Raw genomic sequence first — 14,392 nt, forward strand, 5'->3', positions numbered from 1 at the left:
GCTTCATGAGAGAGCACTATGCGCGCGGTTTGTGCCATGTACAAAGGCATCGGGGGACAGCTGTGGTTATATTTCTTTCTTGGCTGTCTGGTCCATTTCTGGAGCCGTCGCAGCCCGCACATTATTCTTGTAGGAGTAATGAATGAATAATATACTTGCATCAACGTCTTCCTGTATGCAGCCACCGCACCAAGCTGGTACGCTATTGCTGGTTGCTCGTCACAAGTCTCTGCTTCTTGCAATTTACTCCATCCTTTTGCATCAGTCCAATTAAGTAGGTGAGAAAATTGAATTTTGTTTAATTAAATGACCGAATGGATCATCCACTCAACTAGGTGACCTAGAAGCAATTAAAAATATCGCGACTCAAAGTGTTCGGTGAGCTCGAGGTACTCAGTCTGCGCCAAGTTCGCTGGGTCGCAATCTGTGGGCTGGCCGAGAGAGGGCTGGGAGTACATAGATAAATGACCATATGTCCCAGGGGTTACTTGTAGAGCCGTGCCAGTATCACCACATCTTTCCAAAGACAACCCACCCACCTCTGGCAATCATGTTAGTTCGCGCTCCGTGGGGGTGTGTATCGTGGGGGTAAATCACAAACTTCAACGGCGGCGGGTTCCCGGGCCGGGGCGGTCTCTACTCTTCCTAATTTCTTCCTTTTATACCTGAAAATATTTTTAATATACTCTAGATAATGTGTATCCTTTTTGTTTGGTCGCCGGCATGGATGGTGGGTTACTGTGATCCTTATTCCGTCTCCTCTTTGCTTTCGCGCCTTTGGGTTTTCAACTTTTCCCCCAACACTGCCGGATTTGCATGACTAGGCGAAGACTCGTCGAGGGGGGAAATTCATCTCGTAAGGGCTTAACGCTAGACGGGCTGGACAAACTCACCTACTTCATTCGTGTGATGCAGCTTTCCCTCGCGGCCGACAAAAGTTCCTCCCAGCAGCCAACCACAGTACCTTAATACCTGCTACCCCATGTCCTCATCTTCAGTGTATCCGCCCGCTGGCATGAAAAGGATCGTGTCCAATCTATACCCCCATATTGAAAGGACGCAACACGGCCCACTGCAGCCGACAACATACGTTCGAACACCAGGTGTAGGACTACCAACGCGAGCCCCCCATTGTATAATTCACATGAACATGCCCTTCGTTAGAAGTAGTCCACTTTTGAGCGAGGATTGAGTGTACTGTCTTGTCATTTCTCTCTGCGTGAATCATTTGTTGTTTTCTTGAATTTTTTTTCTCCCGAGTCCTAGAACGCCATCGATAATGGCTGGCATCATGGGCGAATCTGGTCAATATGGCGCGGATGCACTGTTTGGCCCTCAACTTCCGGGCCGACTTGACTTTACCACCTACTTTGAAAACACTATACTAAGTATTCTGCCCAATGGTTTTTTTGTGGCTGGGTCTTTGATCTGCCTTCATCAACTTTTCTGCCAACCGCGCCTAGTCCGCCGTGGGTTTCTTTGGTGGCTGAAGCTCGTACCTCACATTTACTCCGCTCTGACCTGACCGATTCTGACCTCAACATACCAGACTATGAGTGCGCTTCTTCTTGCCACTGACTTGGGCGCTTTGACACTGTCGTCACTGGCCGCGGAACCAACAAACCTTGCTGTCGCTGCAGCAGCTACCTCGTGTCTAGCGAGTGTTTTGGTCATCATCTTGGCAGATACTGAGCACCGCCGATCACTTCACTCCTCTGGATGGCTTAGCTTTTGCTTGGGTCTCTATGCCCTGCTTGGTATCGCTAAAGCACGGTCTTTTTTTCTACGAGCAGAACTACATTCCCTGGCCATCCTCCAAAGTCTCGACATTGGTATCATGGCCGTCATATTAGTTCTCGGAGAAGTTTCCAAGTTTGCTGAAATCATCGACCCAGAGCAGCGCGACGCCGCTGGTCCAGAAGCCCTTGCAGGATTTTGGAACAGGTCTTGTTTCTTTTGGCTGCTGCAGACTTTGTACGCTGGCTCGAAGCGCTTGCTAAACGTCCATGACTTGCATACGCTGGAAGATGATCTCCAAGGCGATCGGCTCTTTGCAAACTTTGTCCCCATATGGTCGCGTTGGAACAAACGATCGTCAAAAGTGTTATTCAAAGTCTTGATTCGGACTTTGCTACGGTCAATACTCGTCGCCGTAGTACCCCGGCTGGCCCTCATAGGTTTCTCCTTCTCACAGCCGTACCTTTTGGAACGCGTCGTTCTCCTCCTCGAAAGTAAGAATCCGCGAGACAACTTCGAAAATGGTCTCGTTGGCGCTGCCGCTCTGATATACATTGGAATTACCGTCTCACGGGCATGGTATAATTACCTCGCGGTGCGCATGGCTACGAAGACGCGGGGCATCCTCATAGCAGCCATTTACGACAAGACGGTTAAGTTAGAGCATAATCAAGCTAAAAAGCTCGCCGCAGTGACTCTCATGAGCACGGACGCGGATGGGGTTACCCGCAATGCTCGCACCTTGTACGAATTCGCTGCCAACCTGCTAGAGTTGGCCGTGGGCATCACAATCCTGGCGTTGAGGGTTGGACCTGCCTGCATTTTGCTTCTCGCCCCGACAGCCTTGCTCTCTGCTACCTCGACTAAATTTGGCAAAAAGGTCGGGCCTTCCCAAGTTACGTGGAACAAGAGCATCGAAGACCGCGTTTCAAAAACATCAGCAATTCTTGGCCAAATACGAACCATAAAAATGGTTGGTCAAGGACCTGCTGCGACGGACTATATTCAAGAACTACGCAAGAAGGAGATTGATGAGTCTCAAAAATATCGATTCTTGCAGGCAGCACTCCTTGCAAACGCCATGCTCATCTACTGCTTGACGCCTATCAGTGTCATAGCAGGATATATTTTTTGGACGCGTCCAAATGTTGTTTTGAAGTCTAGTGATATCTTCACCATCCTTTCCATTGTCGCTATTGTCTCTACACCCCTCAGCAAAGTAGTTGCATCTTACCCTGGAGTTGCAGCTACGTTTGGACGCTTGCAGCGGATTGAATCATTCCTTCTGCTGCCCGAGAGGATTGAGCAGCGAGAATTTATAGGACGCCCATTGGCGACCGGGAGCATTTCTGGTGAAGCCGAAAAATTAACCCATTGTGATGAGCAAAGCTGGGATATTTACCCTGCCGATGTACATCAAGTCTCCATATCTGCGACAAAGACTTCGGGCACCATCATCCCCTGCTCGACTTTCAGTATACCGCGTCGCAAGTTTACTATGGTTGTGGGCAAAACGGGCTGCGGCAAGTCCACTCTTCTCCGTGGCCTACTAGGGGAAGCCATTGTCACAGAGGGCACCATCTCCCTAGAACGCGCATTTGTCGCATACTGTGATGAACAAGTCTGGATCCAAAACAGGAGCATTCGGGAGAATCTCATTTGCGCCAGCAACTATGATGCACGATGGTATAGCCACGTGCTGAGCGCTTGTCAACTCCTGAGCGACATTCAGTCTTTTCCCTCTGGCGACCAGACCATTGTTGGGTCAGACGGCCTAAAGTTGAGTGGTGGCCAGAAAGCGAGACTGGTGAGTAGTACATAAGCGCGCTTCAAGGCCCTGGTCTGACATGACTGCTTCGAAACAAGGCACTTGCAAGAGCTGTATACGCCCTGGCACCCCTAATTCTTTTGGATGACATCTTCTCCGCAATAGACGAAAAAACGGCGGACGGCATCATGAACGCATTGCTTGGGCCGCAAGGAGTACTGCGAAGAACGGCGTGCACAGTTGTCTTGGCCACATCCTCAGGTACGTCAAAGAATACATAGGTAACAAACACACTGTGGTGCAGCATCGACTAATCCTGCCTGGCCATAGGGAAATATCTTTCCATGGCAGACCATTTGTTGTTTCTTGATGCAAGTCGTAAAGTTACCATGATCACCAACAGAATTCATATCCCGGAGTACGCAAAGTTTCTTCCCGAGGAGCCTGTTTCAGACAGACTCGAAGCTGGCCAAGCCCAAGCTACTGCGCCCGCGACGCAAGTCGAGCACCTTGCCCAGGCGCTGGATGCAGATGACCCCGACCAGTTTCGACAACATGGAGATGCGAATCTCTATTTAATATATTTTAAATCAGTACCAAAGCAGTTACTGGTATTGTGGCTCACTTTGTCTTTTCTTTTTGCCCTGTCTGAGAGGTCACCAGGTAAACTCATTCAACACAGAGCGAAAATTGTCAATTGAAGAGGCAAGCTGACATGGGCAATAGAAATATTCATACGGATGTGGCTGGCCATGGCCCCTGCAAATAAGCTCTATTTTATAGGATATTGCCTGTTTGGTGTCTCATGTGGCATCCTTGGTCTCTCGCAGATCTAGTGAGTCTATTCCGCTTGTGTGCTCTGTCGCATTTGCTAACAGAGTGCAGCATGTTTTGGCTCAAACTCACACCCAAAGCCTCGGAGAATCTGCATAGACAGTTTCTCCATGTTGTAATGAGGCAAGATTCTCAAGCGCGCCCTACCCGACACACAAGCAGCTGACACCGGGGAGTTTAGTGCAACCTATCAGTTTATCACATCAACCGACGCGGGCTTTCTTCTAAACCGGTACGTGACATTCGCAATATCACTGTGTGATTTTAATTAATAGACGATTTCAGATTTAGCGGGGACATGACGATAATAGGCCAGGACCTGCCAAACTCCATGTCGCTCGTTGTATACGGTGCGTCTCTCCACCTTGAACGTAGTTAAAGCAAAACTAACAGATGGAAGATTTTTATCTGGTCGCGACCGATATAGGAATAATTGCCTCCGGCGCAAGATACATGGCCCTCGCAATCCCAGTTATTTTTTTCCTTCTTTTCTTACTACAAAAGTTCTATCTTCGAACATCGCGACAACTGAGATTCATGGACCTGTTTGCTTTTAATGTCATACTTGGCACACATTGAAGCCTGGCAATCAGGCGGCCCGACCGAAGCCCATTACCCCGCTTCTGCTAAATATCAATCCATGAAAATGAGGAAGGCCGTGCTAAAATATGCCAATCCAAGAAAATGAGGAAGGCCGTTTCCACTTCATATTCCCCTGCTCTTCAACTGCATCAATCTATCCCCGCGAACGATTCCAGATTGGCATCATCTTCCCCGCTTTCGTCCCTTGCAACTAGCGCGACCTGTCTCTGGGAAAATGGCAACGACATACCAGCTTAACATTCAAGGCATCTTCGACGGCCTTTCGCCGCGCGAAAAGCTCTACTCTCACCATTTGGCTCAGGCTGCGTGGCATGGTAGTAGGATCGTTCTCCGACAGACCTCGCCTGAAAGCGAAGGCATCTTCGACTTCATCCTCGAACTACACAAAGCATGCAAGGGGGACTGGTCTAAGTTGGCTAACGACGACGGCGTCGGACGTGAAGATGTCGAGAGTTTCCTCGACTACGCCGGGCAATTCCTTGCGCATTTAGGTAATTACTACGTATGTTCTTCTACAAATAAATGCAACAAAGCAAGACCCCGTTTTAATAGAGCACAGGCCGATGGGAATCGCAAGGTAGTCCCGCACGTTTCAGCGGATGCCATTCGCAAGATGGCCAGTATTTCACCTGCAACGACTTCTCTACTTGACAAGATCATTGACCCCCTTCTCGCCGCGACGCCGAAATGCTTGGGCTTTCCGGGTCCCGGTACACAGTCGACGTATTATCCCGGCCCCGAAGCTATCACAAAGAATGAGATCACCGCGATCGCCGAGATCATGGAAAAGAACGAGATCGAGCCCGAAAACACTCGCTTGAGCAAGAGAGTAGAGGGGGGTTCTCCTGTCTTCCATATTCTACGAGCATCCGCTCAGATGTCTGCGGTTAGCACTGAGCTGCCTAGAGGCGACCATGCGCTTACAGTGCGTGTTGCACCCGGGGATCACGCAGCCGAACTCTCCAGAGTCTGCGCCGCTCTTCAGGAGGCGGCCAAGTACGCGTCCAACCGCACGCAAGTGAAGGCCTTAAACGAGTATATCGAATCTTTCACCACCGGGAGCACCGAAGCATACCGCAGGTCGCAGAAGACATGGGTTACCGATTTGTCGCCCAGGGTCGAGAGTATTTTCGGCTTCGTCGAACCATACCGAGATCCACACGGCGTACGCGCTGAATGGGAGGGAATAGTTTCCATATCCGACCCCGACGAGACAAGGAAGCTGGCGGGTCTGGTCAATGACTCTGCCAAGGTCATTTCCCTGCTTCCTTGGGCGTCCATGGAGAACGACGGAAAGGGGCCGTTTGAGGCAAGCCTTTTCCAAGCCCCGGATTTCACCATTGTCCACGGTGAGTCTCCATTTCCAAACAACCCCTTCCCGCTCCACAGAAGGCCTCAAGTCTCGCTGCAACAGGCCGTGTCTACATCAGTAGGATGCCTTTCGCAGTGCGCCTTGTTACCTCGTATTAAGGCATATTTTCATAAATGATAGCCTACAGCGAGGAACGTAGGTCATGCGTGGAGTCATTTGGGGCCCCCCTTGTCTTTGGACGACGCTCTCATATTTCTTCGGGCGATAGCTAACATGGACAGCACTTGCGTGTTGCGCAAGTGTCGTGTGGGATGGGGTCAATCTGCCGAACGTATGTATCCTTCGAAACTACTCCTGCTGCATAGAGCCTCTGGCATTGAAGGGCTCTGCTAACTGCTCTACAGTATAGCGATATCCGGGAGACTTGTGGCTTGAAAAATATCCTCTTCTGGAACCGAATGGGAATTAGGGTCGAGTCACTCCCGCCCTCTCGCCACGTTCATCCGTCTGAGGCAGAGCCCCTGAAAAGTCATAGCCAGGTGATCAACTTTGTCACGACATCAATTCACGAGCTCATAGGCCATGGCAGTGGAAAACTGCTAAGCGAAACGGCGCCTAACGTTTACAACTTTGACAAAGACCACCCCCCAACAAATCCCCTCACCGGCCAAGCTGTCGAGTCGTGGTACAAACTGGGTCAAACGTGGACTGGCGTGTTCGGCAAACTGGCAACAACGGTTGAAGAGTGTAGGGCAAACTTGATTTCGTATTATCTTGCTGATGAGGAGCAGGTTCTACGCCTCTTTGGCTTGGAGGATGAGATCAGCATCCCAGATTGTTAGTCCCCCACCCACCCCCTCTCTCATTATCTACTAAGACACCATGGCAGTCATCTATTATGTGTACCTGACGATCGGGACGAAGGGTATCGACGCCCTCGCCTCGTTCAATGCGGAAGACCAGTCCTGGGGTGACCAGCACGCCAGGGTAAGCCCCTACTCGGCGATTGAGATGTAGAAATAGAGCACTAACAAATCTTACCCTAGGGTGCATTCGCTATTCTGAGGCACCTATTGGAGGATACTGACGGTACCATCACTGTTGATTACTCCGAGGGAAACTTGCACGTCCGTGTCGATCGCTCCAAGATCCTCTCGCATGGCAAGCCTTCGCTGGGTCGGTTGCTGCTTCGTTTGCACATTTGGCGCTGCACAGCAGATATCAAGACATGCAGAGAATTCTACGAGCCGTTGAGCGCCGTTGATGGCCTATTCGAGGCTTGGAGGCAGGTCGCCGTAACAGCGTGGTCGAGTAAGAGCTCATCCCTAGTACAATCAGAGCCTGGATCGAAGATTGTACAGCCAAATACCATTATTGAAGAGGATGGCCAAGTGGTGTTGAAGTTGTATGAAGCCAGGGATGAAGGGATCATTCAATCGTTTATCGATAGAGATATTTAAGGATAAGGCCTACAATTTAATATAGTAACCCCTATTAATATAAAATAAAAGGCTATTTATTATTATACATAAGGGGTTTAATATTATCTATTCTGAAATACTAAGAATATAGCTAGGTAGTATATAGTAGTTAGTTATACTTTCTAATATACTCTAGAGTGGACCTCTCACCAACTGCCCTGCTCGCTATGGACACTATTTCACTTCAACAAAGCTACTAGCTGTAGCAAACCGTTGTAAATAGTATGAACCCCGCCTATCCTCTTTTTTTCTATTAAGTAGTAAGGCCTATTTAGTTTAGAAGAGTAGCATTTTGTTTGTCCAGAGCTACGCGTTGTGGAGAATCGCGTGTGCAATCTTTTCAGCAAACATGTCTGTACTCATTTGTCAGTAAGTTGCCTCTGGTATCGCAAACTGGGGGCTGTTACTTACACGTTATTGACATGGGGTACCCGGGCGGGAGAATGGGAAAGGCGCTAGAATCACCAACACGCAGGTTCTTTACGCCGCGCACTCTGCCACGCGTGTCCACCACAGCCATTATGTCATCGTCTGTGCCCATCTTGTTGGTGCAGGCACCGTGGTAAGTCAAGCTCATGTTCTCCCGCAGCCAGGTCACAATCTGCTCCTTGGTCTCGACCTCAGGCCCAGGCTGCCAGGTGGCCTCGACAATGGTGCTGTTGAACGCCACTTCGCGAATTCGCATGAATGACGCCACGGCCATCTCGAGATCGCGCTCGTCGCCAAGCCAGTTGGGGTTGATGACGGGCGGGTCAAACATGTCGGCACTCTTGATGGTCATGTTGCCACGAGCTGCAGTCGAATAAAGCGTCGAACCGATGAGAAGATAGTAGTCGTCGGGGCCAATGTTGGGGGGGATGCCGGAGCTCTCGAGACCGAGGAAGTTGATGTCTGGCCAGTCGGCAGGGAAGGAGTCAAGGAGCGCCGTGGTCGCATTGCTGAGTACGCGCTGACGGAGTCGGGCGGGGATTTTCTCATAGCCTGTAGGGCATTAGCATGCAGGTTTGGAGACTGGCTCTATCTATACGCAAGCGCTTGGAGGCTTACCAACGGCCTGGCAGACTCCAATCGAGGAGAGTTGTCCGGACTGCTTGGTGAGATACTCGTTTGCGGCTTCGGCGAGAACGCTTGGGTTGTGGGCAACAATCTGAGAGTTGGTCTCAACGTTGACCTTGAAGATGTGGGCCTGAAAGGGTTGGTCCTGTACATTTGTCAGTATGTATGAATGACTCTAAACATGCAGTCATGACTTGCCCATTGGTTCTGCCCAACGCCCGGAACATCGGCCACAACATTGATGCCGTGCTGCTTAAGGGTCTCAAAAGGGCCAACACCAGAAACCATAAGGAGCTGAGGAGAGTACCACTATTTTGCCGCGTGCCAAGATTAGACATCGACATTACCTTAGAACGGTCAAGTACATACCAACCCGGCGGTAACAATGACCTCATTCTTAGCGGAGAGACTCCACTTCAAGTTTTGGATCTTCGAGCTGCTCTGAACTTCAACTGCTGTAGCCTTTTTGTCTCCGTCAAACAAGATGCGCTTGGCGACGGTGTTGGGATATATGTAAAGGCGGCCGCTCTTCACGCCTGCCTGCAAGAAGGATGTCTCCGAGGAACTGCGCGTCACCGTCTCGGGGTCCACGTTCGAGGTAATCGCGCCGTAGCCGAGGAGCTTTCCGCTGTTGAAGCCGTCAATGTGTTCCAGCCCCTGTGATTCCAACGAGGCGCCAATACCGAGCATAGATTCGCCAACGTGATTCCCGTACGACACGTGGAGCGGGCCGCCCGAAGCGTCAAAGGCGGAGGGGTCATAGGTGATGTTGTACTTGGGGTCTATCTTGGTGTAGTCGGGCTCGGTGAATGTGCAACTCTTTTTGTAAAAGGGGTAGACATTGTCCCAGGACCAGTAGTCATCCTTGACTTCTTTTGCCCATAGGTCATGGGCGCCGATTGTGGAGCGAGAGTAGCCGCCGTAGTTGGCAGCGGTGCTTGCAACGGTCAGTTTTTATGAGTTTTGTGCATGAAAAAAGACAGAAACGTACGCGCCACCAAAGGTCAGGCCTTGAGTGTAACCAACTTTGCGACCGTTGTATCCCTAAACGAGCAAGTCAACAACCAGTGCTATAGCATGACAAAGGCTACTTACGGCAATGGGCTCTGTATTGATCTGAACGGCTGTCAGGGAGTTGAGCGTGCCGACGTTTGTCGGATTCGCCGCCGCAAAGTTGTATCCAGGGACCTGGGTCCTGTTGCTGCTGGCTATCTCGTAAAAGGTGCCCGCCTCGATCAGGCCAACCGTGTAGTTGGCGGGATCTAAAGCCAGACGCGCGGCGATGGTGTTGCCGGCCGTGCCACCACCAACGACAATGTAGTCATATGTGATGTCAGTGCCAGGCATGCCAAACGAGTTTCCAAAGATTTCGGTTATGCCTTCGCCATTGATTTTCGCGCCGATAGTCTCTGCAAAGGCAGCGGCAGCGAGGCTAAGGGTAACCCCTGCGAACCACCGCACGGAACGGCACGTTGCGGACATGATTTTGAGGTGCAGCAAGGAGAAAATTGAGTATCACTCCAATACGAGATGAAAACAAAACGAGCACTGCGTCCATATAAATATGCCTATTCTTATAGCCCCTGCTCTTTTCGCTTCGCACTAGCTGTTGTTTACTTTCTACTCTTCAAAGCCATGTAAGACAAATGGGCATGCCCCTATCCAGTAAGACGTCGACTGACCAGCGGCCTTTCCGTCGCAGCTCCTAGATGGTAATAAGGCTTGGCTAGCTCAGTAATTGCGTTGGGCTGAGCATGGTGCTCCGCTTCTCCGGGGTTCCCCGACTCTTTCATTCGCTCGGGCAAGTTGCCCGAGGTGAATCAGGCGGCCACTTAGACAATGGGAAAGCCGCCCGAGAGGCGGCCCATGCCCACTTTGAAATTATACAGCCTGGGATAACTAGAGAGCCGGGAACGTAAGTCATTCAGGGGGGAGACAAAGAATAATAGCTCATGTCAGGATATTTCATGTTCGGTTTCTCATCGAAAGTTGAAGTTGGCAAACAAGTAGCTGTATGGAGACACAAACGATGTCACTCTCAATTGCCAGATTAGTTTTTTACACCTTGAGCCTTCTGGGCACTGTGCAGCTATGGGGCCGATCTGTCCTAGACGGCACTCTCGGAAACCTCTTGACAGCGCTGCATGGGCCAGACGTTTATCAGTTTCCACGCACGCACGCCCACCTCCAGGCTTCGTTTACCGGGATCTTCCCCATTGTACCTGTTGCGCATCCTTGTCGTCTTCTTTTGGGAAGTGGCCGATGTCTCGCACCCCACTTCGTCCGCCATAGGACTTTATTTTCTTGGCCAGCTGTTTTCTATGCTGGCAGTGTTTTACTTTGAGAGTAGCCGTGCTGGGGTGGGCTCCAGCGTATTGATGTAAGTCTTCGTTGCGGCGAGCATAATATTTCACGAAAGCTAATTGCCCATCCAAGGACGACATTCTGGGTGGCAATGTTCCAGATGACTGGTATCGGATGTGCTGGACCCTTCTGGGCAGTATGGCATCTCGCATCTTCCGCAGATTTTGCAGCCAGTCCCTCACTGGCGGCTCTCAAGCGGTCATCTCTGGTGCCTGCCAATGTCGCTATTTCTATCCTCGCAGCCCTTTTTATAGGATATGCGGGACCGGCAATTTTGATGACCTTTCCTACCCCAGAAATGCTTTCATATAACCTCAAACAGGCCACACTGGTCGTCTGGAACGTCTTTCCCCTATGGGTCCTTGTGCTGTTGCTAGCGCTCCGCGCGTATGCACCCAAGTCTCCACCAGCTGCGCGCAAGAGTGCCAGCTTAGATGGCCAGCACCGTCAGCATATCACGGCAATGAGTGTAGCTTATGGTATATCTTTCGTGGTCAGCACTTACTCGCACGTGGCTATTTTGGCAGTTACGGTATCGACGCGCTTGTTCCCGGCTCTCTTCAACCCTGGCCTCATGCATACCCTACACCCTCGCAGGGTGTTCGTACCACCAATGGCTATTGAAGTTGTCAGGACTGTCGGAGATGGTACTCGCAGTTTTATGCTGTGGGATCAGGTGTTCGGCTACGGCACTGTCCTGCTGGTTTTGCTGCTGCGGGTGCGTCAATTGGCACCTGTTGCCAGGGGACTTAGGCTGGGCCAAACTGTTGGCTGGGTCTTTCTTGTGCTGTCTCATTTTTGGGCCTGGAAGCGCCTGCCTACTCTTGAGCTGGCTCGGAGACCTGGTGCTTTATAAAAACTGAGTCTAGGGGGGGGGGAAAGGGTGGGAAGGCGGCACTCGCGACTGGGAATATAGAGCGTAGTTACTGATTGCAATACTACCTATACAATGTAAAGTAGTATTTTCCAGCTAATTATCCTAGTAACTGAATTCCTGTCCAACCAGCTTCTCGCTTAATTTCCATAGCCTCTCAGCTTCAACAGGGCTCGTTGCCCACGGCTTGACGGTTTCTACATTGGGGTCCGCTACGCGAGAGTTTTCCAGGTAGGTACCGTTATTGTCTTGAACATAGATAGATCAATAAAATGTTTAAAAATGTAGGTTTTATAGTAACTTACCCTTCAACGACGGCTCAAAGGCAGCGAAAACATGGGTAGCGGCACCCTGGTCAGGTGTCTTCCACTTAAAATCTTCCCAGCCCTCCTTGTTTCCGAGACTGCGGTCAGCATCCTCTGCGGTGTCATTAGCGTTCGTCTTTCGAGGGCGATTTCCAGGGTTGTGCGTTGTACGTACTTAGGCTATCAAACTCAACTAGATGGTCGCCGAGATGGGTGCTGATAACACCTGGGTGCAGGCTGTGGGACAGAAGGCCCTTGCTGCTCAGCTTCTCGGCAAGGGACCTGGAGAAGAGTATGTTGGCAGTCTTGGACTGGCCATATGCGGTCCACCTGTTGTACGTCTTGCCATTCTGCTTCAGTTAGACAGCATCGTTGTCGATGTGCATAGAACGAGCACTTACATCAAAGTTATAGTCGTCCCAGCGGATGTGACTAAGGCGGTGGCCGTCGCTGCTCACGTTGACAACACGAGGAGATTCCGCCGCGAGCAGTTTTTCCATGATGAGGTTCGTAAAGAGAAAGTGACCAACGTGGTTGGTAGCAAACTGACTCTCAATTTTATCGGAAGACAGCTTGTAGTCGGAAGCCATGATGCCGGCATTGTTCACTAGGACGTCGATGCTGGGGACGTCGGCCCATGAGAGCACAGTAGTTGCCGCTGCGCGGGCTGAGGCGAGTGAGTCATTATGCAGCTCGACAATCTTGGTCTTGACATCGGGGCTGGCAGCCTCGATGTCGCGAGCCGTCTGGTCAGCCTTGGATGGGTTGCGCGCTGCGAGGATTAGGAGCGACGGTTGGGCTTTGGCAATGGCCAGGACAAAGTTGGCGCCGAGGCCTTTTGGGGAGACGCCGGTTGTGAGGATGACTTTTCCCTTGATCTGCGCTGCGTAGTGTGTGACGAGCTCACTGGCAGTGGTAGTGGCGTCGAAAACGGGAGACATATTGGATGGTTGAAGAGGGATGCTGGTGAGTATGCTTAGAAACTGGCAGTAGTAGAGGCAGGAGACGATCAGCTGATCAAGGTTGAAGCAGTTGATGTTTTGAAAATGACTGCTCGCATGTATAAGGGACTGGAAGAAACGACGAGAGAAGAGATGAACAGGAACAAAAGCAGGTGGCAGCCGTTGATGTTGATATAGTAGCAGCGGCGTATCTCCAAGGGAACAGGCACCGCTGCCACTGCGGAGAGGGGCTAGGAAGACATTGCCAGTGAGGCTATGCGCTAAAATTAAGCAAACAAGATCAACCGGGTAGCCAATCGGGCGCATCCGAAACTCACATGCTCCCTCCCCTCTCCACGTTGTCATTAGCGGAGCATCTCCCACTATGTAGGTCAAGCCCCGGATGCCCAACCTGGCTAGTTTCAGCGCAAAAGTTCCAATATTACGTGGTAACTAACTTAGTTAGGTTCCGTACGTCCATGCCCGTTGGGAATTGGAGATAATGTGTAACGGGGTTAACAACAAAACGTGGACATTGCGTACTAAACAGACTAGACAAGGATAACTGCATAATATAATCCACTAAAAAAGAATTCAAACAATACTTGCAGAAGCCAATTTACTGCTTAAATGCTGTGTTGTTATGTCTCCCCTTATCACGCGCCCACTTGGGCACCTACGGCCTGCTGGGAGCAGCCTTATGCATCTGCATATGTTCACACTTGGCCAGGCCGGAACTTAAGTGGCTAGAACTGCCCCTATTCTAGGGCGCAGTATATTTATACTCTATACATACTCCACCCTATACTATATTATATAATAATAGTAGCTAAACTATACTAGTAGTTAGGGTAAAGGGTTAGAAAAAATAGGGTTTTTTTAAACTAAAGTTATTTACTAGTAAATAAACTTAAATATTAAACTTAAAATTATTTACTAATAAATAAACTTAGGTATTAAAGCTAAAGTTATTTATTAGTAAATAAGCTTAAGTTAAGCTAAAGTTATTTATTAATAAATAAACTTAAAGTTATTTACTAATAAATAAACTTAAATTAAATTAAAATTATTTATTAATAAATAAACTTAGGTATTAAAGTTAAAGTTATTTATTAGT

At 49.9% G+C, this 14,392-nt stretch overlaps 4 protein-coding genes across 4 annotated transcripts; 2 read left to right on the forward strand and 2 right to left on the reverse strand.

The window, feature by feature from the left end:
• Nucleotides 1-1,279: 1,279 nt before the first annotated feature.
• On the forward strand, nucleotides 1,280-3,786 carry CCM_06406 (ATP-binding cassette transporter, putative; the record flags this gene model as incomplete). The annotated part of the gene is made up of 3 exons (XM_006671546.1): nucleotides 1,280-1,495; nucleotides 1,550-3,544; nucleotides 3,604-3,786. 3 exons carry the CDS (start codon nucleotides 1,280-1,282, stop codon nucleotides 3,784-3,786), a joined length of 2,394 nt encoding a protein of 797 aa, XP_006671609.1.
• Nucleotides 3,787-5,156: 1,370 nt separating this feature from the next.
• Nucleotides 5,157-7,714, forward strand: CCM_06407 (dipeptidyl peptidase III; the record flags this gene model as incomplete). The annotated part of the gene is made up of 7 exons (XM_006671547.1): nucleotides 5,157-5,444; nucleotides 5,502-6,371; nucleotides 6,435-6,449; nucleotides 6,523-6,585; nucleotides 6,659-7,091; nucleotides 7,144-7,241; nucleotides 7,301-7,714. 7 exons carry the CDS (start codon nucleotides 5,157-5,159, stop codon nucleotides 7,712-7,714), a joined length of 2,181 nt encoding a protein of 726 aa, XP_006671610.1.
• A 292-nt stretch (nucleotides 7,715-8,006) lies between these two features.
• Nucleotides 8,007-10,273, reverse strand: CCM_06408 (glucose-methanol-choline (gmc) oxidoreductase; the record flags this gene model as incomplete). Its single annotated transcript, XM_006671548.1, has 7 exons — nucleotides 8,007-8,041; nucleotides 8,147-8,716; nucleotides 8,783-8,936; nucleotides 8,966-9,100; nucleotides 9,161-9,728; nucleotides 9,783-9,835; nucleotides 9,887-10,273. The coding sequence occupies 7 exons, from the start codon at nucleotides 10,271-10,273 to the stop codon at nucleotides 8,007-8,009; spliced, it is 1,902 nt and encodes a 633-aa protein (XP_006671611.1).
• A 1,861-nt stretch (nucleotides 10,274-12,134) lies between these two features.
• Nucleotides 12,135-13,275, reverse strand: CCM_06409 (short-chain dehydrogenase, putative; the record flags this gene model as incomplete). The annotated part of the gene is made up of 4 exons (XM_006671549.1): nucleotides 12,135-12,277; nucleotides 12,335-12,448; nucleotides 12,510-12,684; nucleotides 12,736-13,275. The coding sequence occupies 4 exons, from the start codon at nucleotides 13,273-13,275 to the stop codon at nucleotides 12,135-12,137; spliced, it is 972 nt and encodes a 323-aa protein (XP_006671612.1).
• Between the last annotated feature and the right edge of the window lie 1,117 nt (nucleotides 13,276-14,392).

This window comes from Cordyceps militaris, assembly GCF_000225605.1.
Source record: "Cordyceps militaris CM01 unplaced genomic scaffold CCM_S00004, whole genome shotgun sequence".
NCBI lineage: Eukaryota > Fungi > Ascomycota > Sordariomycetes > Hypocreales > Cordycipitaceae > Cordyceps > Cordyceps militaris.